Source organism: Epinephelus moara, chromosome 1 (genome assembly GCF_006386435.1).
Source record: "Epinephelus moara isolate mb chromosome 1, YSFRI_EMoa_1.0, whole genome shotgun sequence".
NCBI lineage: Eukaryota > Metazoa > Chordata > Actinopteri > Perciformes > Serranidae > Epinephelus > Epinephelus moara.
In genome coordinates, this window is record NC_065506.1 from 40,111,963 (window position 1) to 40,119,164 (window position 7,202).

General features: G+C 41.8%; 1 protein-coding gene across 5 annotated transcripts in view; it reads left to right on the forward strand.

Moving 5' to 3' along the window:
* The window catches only part of LOC126396521 (C-myc promoter-binding protein-like), a 95,186-nt gene that overhangs the window by 41,821 nt on the left and 46,163 nt on the right, over positions 1-7,202 (forward strand). For all 5 annotated transcript variants that reach the window (XM_050054691.1, XM_050054714.1, XM_050054706.1 and 2 more), the window contains exons 6-11: positions 1,875-2,170; positions 4,767-4,833; positions 5,061-5,119; positions 5,554-5,698; positions 6,082-6,257; positions 6,788-6,888. In XM_050054691.1, coding sequence (XP_049910648.1) covers positions 1,875-2,170; positions 4,767-4,833; positions 5,061-5,119; positions 5,554-5,698; positions 6,082-6,257; positions 6,788-6,888 — 844 coding nt within the window. The remainder of the gene's footprint in view (positions 1-1,874; positions 2,171-4,766; positions 4,834-5,060; positions 5,120-5,553; positions 5,699-6,081; positions 6,258-6,787; positions 6,889-7,202) is intronic.

Sequence of the window (7,202 nt, forward strand, 5' to 3'; positions counted from 1 at the left end):
GGCATTTTACTCCTCTCCTCTTCACGCCATTCCACTCCTCTCCTCTCCTCTTCCCTCCTCTCCTCTCCTCTCTTCTCCACTCCACTCCACGCCATTTTACTCCTCTCCTCTTCCCTCCTCTCTTCTCCACTCCACGCCATTTTACTCCTCTCCTCTTCACGCCATTCCACTCCTCTCATCGCCTCCCCATTGGAAAAAAAATAAAAAATAAAAAAATTCAGCAGTGGCGTTCACATACTGTAACAGCTAGCTGCATGCAGGAGAAACAGGGACTTTGACCAATGCCTGAACTGAACTTGCGGGCTGTTTATGACAGAATAAACCCAAGCCAACCCGGTATGAGTCCCTTGAATAAGTGAGGATTGGTTAAATGACTTTGAAAGACCAAAAACCAAAATCCAACAAATGCTTTGTTAGTATTACACACATGAATAAGCAGGTCTGATTGTCATTCATGTTCATAGAATAGACACACAATGCCACAGGCTCCTGTCTGAACCCAACATACACACACAAACACACAGGAGTCCTCAGTTCAGTCATCAGCAAACAAAAACGTGGGCTACCTCGGTCCATTTCGGTGGAAATAGTTGAAAAGCGACTCACAGGCGGCCAACAGATAAGCCAGTTAGCTTTGATCTGTGCGTGAACTGGGGAAAGTCTCATATTTCCAGGAAGCAAAAGGGATTTGTTTGGCCTAATGCTGATGCTGGCTCAGCTAACAGCTGTTTGTTTGTCCGCAGTTGGCACTCATGGTATTGATGTTCAATAAAGGTTAAACAGAGGTGCACTATACTTACTTTATTTCTCTATGCTTATTGATGTATCATTTATTTTAGAGTGCAGAGACGATTCAGAGGACTGCTAAGCTGTCTGATCCTTTTCATTATTAATTTGCCAGTTGATCTGTTGGACTTTTTGTTCTGGAAATTATTGTTTAACATTGAAAAGAGGATTAAACTAAACTTGGATTGAGGGTGTTTTGGATTCTCGCCACTTCTTAGAAAGGCTGTATCAGGGTTAAGACTTGGTTTCAGAGTCAAGGTTGGAACAAGTTTTATATATTTTTTATTTAAGATTATTTTTGGGGCTTTTTTTGGCCTTTATTTGGTAGGACAGTGGTAGCGTGAAAGGGAGAGAGAAAGGGGATGACATGCAGCAAAGGGCTGAGGTTGGAATCAAACCTGCGGCTGCTGCGGCAAGGATGTAGTCTTTGTACATGGGGCGCCTGCTCCACCAGGTGCCTCATAAGTTTTAGAGTTTTTTAACATTACTTATTATGTGCAGAGGAATGCATCATATCTATAAGATACGGCTCCTCTTAGGTATAGAAGTGTGTGTGGGAGTGTGTGTGTGTGTGTGTGTGTCTACAAACATGTAGATAATGAAAGTGTTTCAATTAACAGATTACTCGGTTAGTCAACCACAGGTAAAGCTATTTTGATAATTACCTCCGAGAGCCATAAGCCTGATGGAGATCATGCATTTGGTTGTGTGTGTGTGTGTGTGTGTGTATATCTGTCTGTCTGCAGCTAATCTCACAAACTACTGGACCAATCAGCCTCATATTTTGTGTGCACATTCATAACTGTATGCTCAAGGAGCTCTTGTGGTTCAAGAGCTCGTGATCTCTGAGCTGCACATTTCTGCAGCAGGCAGACAGCCATGATTTGCCAGGTTGGCCTTTCAAAGAAAGTCTAGTATGGAGAGGTATCTGACTGTGGCAGTGTCGCATCATAACTGTATAATGATGTGATCTGGCTCTAAAGCTTAGTTTGTCACTGACGTCTCAGTGCAGTATACACACTATGCTGTGGTAGCCGTGATACATTTGCATAGATGCTGAGCTGTGTATCCAACATTTCTTGTTTCAGGTCTACGGTGCTGCCATTCAGTTCTATGAGCCGTTTCCACAGGAGTGTCTGACTGATCAGCAGCGCTCCCAGCTGGGTCTCCTGAACCCAGATCCACCCAAACCCTCCTCCTCCAGCCGTACTGGATCAGCCACCAGCAGCACCACTAACAGTACCGCTACAGCCCCGAGCTTGGTCCACACCAACAAGTGTATCTGTCTGCTCTCCCACTGGCCATTCTTTGACGCTTTCCGCAAGTTCCTCACATTCCTCTATCGCTACTCCATCTCCGGCCCTCACGCTCTGCCCATCGAGAAGTGAGTCCTCTTTTTCTATCTCTTAATTTGACCATTTTATGCTGTGTTAAGTTTGTTAATTTAACACATTATGAAGTGGGAGGATTCACTGGTTCCTGAGGCATTTCTTTTTCCATTTTGTATTCCCATTTCAAGTTTTTCTTTTAATAGTGTCCTCATTGTTACTTAACATAGAAACATGAGAGTCTTCCAGATAATATTCTGGTCATAGTTTTATCTTCTAACTACCCATTTTAATTATTTTAACTCCGGCAAGAGGAATTGGTCTTATACCACAATACCCAGGAGCTTCAGCTGCTATTGTTGTGGAGAGGAAGGCAGTCAGAGGCACCAATGCTGCAGCAATGTTGATTTGTAAACAAAACACGCTGCTGCAGTGACTCAGTTAATAGAAAATGAAGAATAATGAAGTCACTGAATTTAAAGCTAAGTGATTGGATACTTCTTGCCAAACTACACCAAGGGAGTCTCAGGTAACTAGCCTGGGACCAGACTAATCTGCAAGCTTATGTTTCATTTGCTCTGGCAGGTGCGTCTGGTCCTCCTCCCGTTCAAATAGATTTCCATCCAGCTAGATCCTGGGCAGGCCAATCACAACCATCTAGAGTAGCCTCAATGGTTCTCAGATCAAACTGTCAACCTAGGCAGCTCTGATCAAATATGAATGAAGATTCTGTTACTGCATGTGTTGCTCGGGGCCACGTCATACATTACACTGCTTTGATTGGTTGTAGGTCTATCCAATTTCATCAAGAGGCATTTTAGTCTGAGCCCATTTATGTCTCTGCTGGAAATCAAAAATAAACGGAGATGTTCCAGACTTTGTAAATTAGACTGGTGATGCCTGGCTATAAAGTAACTTCTCCCTGAAGTTTCACCCTCTATCCAGATACTTTCTCATGCAGTTGTTCATCTTTTGTACTGATGGTAACCAGGAGTTTGATGCTTCTGTTCCTTTGAAATGCTGCTTGATAATTACCTGATAATGTTAAAAGATTTTTGTGAAGTCCCATTTGGATGAGATTAAAATCACTGCCTACTGCAGGTAATGGTAAAATCACCCCACCTCTCGTAGAGAAATAAATCCACTCTGAATGGGGCTCCAGACAGGTGTATTCAGGGCTTCAGACTAACTTTTTTTTGTAGGAGCACTGTGGCCCCTAACTGAAAATTTTAGAAGCACAAGTAGAACGTTTAGGGGCACACCTTAAATCGTCCTGCGATGCAATTATTCACTTTTTTGGCCATTTTAACTCTATTACTGATAAATGCTTTGGTAATAAATAGATAACTTACAGAAATTACATAAAGCTGTTTTATTTCAAGTTTACAATGTCATAAATTTAACAAAATTGAACTTTCGTGAATGTATACAAAGTTTATAAACAAAGTTTGTGGTCAGTAACCTTGCTAACCTACCGCCTGTTATTACAGAAGAAAAACTTTAAAAAAAACTAAACAAATACACTCAGTTTCATCATTTGTAACACACCCAGCTCCTGATCTGCGCACATGCAGTGTTGTTGCTATATGTGGGGTTAACATTTACACCATTACAAAGTTCAATCTGTGCCATACACTTGGTAAATGGTAGCTCCTGCTTTGCAGTGAAATATGCAGTGTTAAAATTGACTATCATTTCAGCCTCCTCTGCAGATTGTATTGTAGCTTCCTGCCTGTGAAAGGCTGCTGGAAGTGGGGATTCTGTTTCATTTGTAAAACTCTCAGCATTGGTGTATCATGTTTGAACTGTGCAGCACCAGTTGCTTCTGTGAATTTTGTTTTCTGCATATTTGAGGCCAAATCTAGTACAGAACACACAGTTCATTGTTTTATTTGTTTGGTTTTACCTGAGCCATGTAAATTCATTAAGCCATTCCTGTGTGAAGTGTAGATTGAGCGTTGTCTGTATGGTTTATTTCGAGCCTATATACTAGTTTTCCTCAGCAACTTTTCGCTGTGCAGGGCCTGGCTTTGACACAGGGGTGAAGAATGCAGTTTGTTTCGCCATCCTTGATCATGACGCTGGACACGACCATAGCTAGGAACATTGATGAGTGTAGATGACATGATCCTTGCAGTTAACTCATCACTCACTCCCAGACTCTCCCCCTCTCACACACATTGGCCTAAACTGGTGGGCTTGCTCCCTCGTTTTTCAACATGACAAAAAAAGAACTCCTGCAAATGTTGCACACGAGCAAGTAATTATAGAAAATACTAGCACTGACTCCAAAAATGGCTGCAAGGTATGTTCAATATGTGATATGCAGTGCAACTGAGGAGGTGTTTCATGCTTGAATTATAGTTGAAATGTTTTCCATTTCTGCACCAGAAACACCTTGGTGCATACACATGTTACAAATATGGTGTAAAAATGCCCCAAATAACCAAGTAGGTCCAGGAGCACAAAACATCTTGCCACTACTTTCTCTCTATCAGGGTTAAGTTGTTTTAGTTTGGATATTCATTACCTGACATGCTTTTCATGTTTTACTGCCGCTCCTAACTCCTACACGTCACTGACTAATTATTCTGCTACCAACCGCTGATATTTTTGGCTTCACATCCCCCTTACTCGTCTTCTTCTTTCCAGGCACATCTCTCACTTCATGCACAAAGTTCCCTTCCCTTCCTCTCAGAGGCCTCGCATCCTGGTGCAGGTAAGCTCAGGTCACAAGAGTGTTGTTGACTGCATATGGTGCGTGTTAGAAATGGGTATTAATCAGAAATTTGCAGACAATAGTGTTGTTTTCTGAAGGTGTTTTTGGATTGCCTGTGGGGTGCAGCAGTTTAGGTCCTCCATTATGGATGAATATTTAAATGATTCAGTGCAGGCTTTTCTTTTTTTGCTCGGTTGGTTTTATCTCACTTTCCAGCTTTTCTGCAGCTTTCCCCACATGACAGCCTGATGTTGAGCCAGCCAGTGTCTTCTCCTTTACCGCTCAGGTAAGAGCAGCTGCACATGTTTTTCTGGTGATATCTGACAGCACTTATTTTTTACTAAAATGTAAAGGAATTATGCATTTTGTGTGTATGTGTGCGTAACAGAGTAGTTTGGATACCACCTCTCTGTTAGCCTTGGAGAGGTCTGATTCTTTCTCAGACTAGTATGTTTTTTAATTTATTTTTTTTATGCATATGTCTATGAGAAAACAAACAGGTCTAAGATAGTGTATGTCATCTTTTCTATATTTTAAATTTTAAGCTTCCTTCATACACTTGAACATAGAATACAGAGCATGGTGATATCAGATACACATGACAACAACTTCATTTGTCTGAAGAGCATTTTAAAATCCAAAATGTGTTCAAGGGCTAGAAAAGGTTGAGAGATTGAGATACTGTATTGATATTGTACTTTTTTGTGTGTTACCCTGCAGTGGTGGTCGATTTTCCACTCTGCTCCAGAACCTCGGACCAGAGAACGCCGTCACATTGCTTGTATTTGCTGTCACTGAACACAAGATCCTGGTCCACTCGTTACGACCCGCTGTACTGACCAGCGTCACTGAGGCTCTGGTGTCTGTAAGTTACTGCCTTTAACTGCACAGACTGGTTATTTATCGGACTCCAACCAGGGCTGTAATGACCATACTGGCTTCACACTCATGCTGCCGCCCTCTTCTTTGCTTTTGTTAAAGTATACTTCTATTTTCTGTTTGTTTTTTATAAACTGCTGCACTAATAGTTATAAAAGTCTAATATGATCACCATCAGTAATGGTAAGAGGGAGCAAAAGTCATAAATTGTGTTTGAAGTGAGGGAATTGTGGTTGTTAGCAGAGTGTCTTCCTGGACCAATTTAATTTACATTATTAGGAGGGTTTTTTATTTCAAAGTACGCTCAACTGTACCGTTCACCAGACTGTTGAACCAGCTCTAATTAACCAGCAACATCCTCCTCCACAGATGATTTTCCCGTTCCACTGGCCGTGTCCATATATCCCCTTGTGCCCCCTGGCGTTGGCTGACGTGTTGAGTGCCCCCTGTCCGTTCATTGTAGGAGTGGACTCCCGCTACTTTGATCTTTATGACCCCCCGCCGGACGTGAGCTGCGTGGACCTGGACACAAACACCATCTTCCAGTGAGCACAACACACGAAAACTTTCTGATTGCTGTTAAGTTATTGAGGCAAGCTACTGAAGTGAGGAGTAACATCTGTTAAGTGACACTTTTAGAGAACTTAATCTGTCTTCACTACTCAGTTGCCTTCTCACGATGAATATTGAAAGGATTAACTGCAGGGCAGTGAGCTGCACTTACACTGTACAGCACTTCCATTTAAGAGCTAAACATTGTTTCCTGTGCTGCGTCTTTTTTCCCCAGACCACATAACTGCCAGGTCATTAGTTCTAAGTTTAGAGGCCAGGTTGTATTTCTGGAGTCTGGGTAGAAATGGTTAGATTTTGTAAAGGCAGACTCCTTTTAATATGAAGGGAATGCATTTTTCTGGTTCCTCAGGTAGGGTCAGTAATGGTTCAGATAGTTTTTTTTGGCCTCATTACCAGCCAGACAACTTCAGGGTGGTCTGAACTCCCCTGGACAGCAGTGGGTCCATGTTGGTTTTGGCCTTTCAGCCTCTCCACAGCTCACTGTGTGCTTCTGCTTTTCCAGCACTGAAGATAAGCGAGCCCTCACATGGAAGATCCTGCCAAAGAAAGCCTGTAAAAACCTGATGAATGTGCTGAGTAATCTCTACCAGCAGCTGGTTGATGGTGAGTTCTGAGCCGGTAGAACAAAGGATTGTAAAAAATGTGTTTGATTTGTTTAGTTTCATGATCGGTCCTGCAGTAAGCACACTTTCAGCAAGGTTTTTCGTTTATTATATTTTTACAGGGATTGTATAAGGTGCTTGAAGTACTTGAATTTGGCACTCAGGAATTTAAGTACTGGCATACCTTGAAAATCAGACATTTTATGACTTGGTCCTTGATAAAAATTCCTAAATAGAAGTGAGAGGAGAACCGAATCAATCAATCAATCAATCAATCAATCAATCAATCAATCAATCAATCAATCAATCAATCAA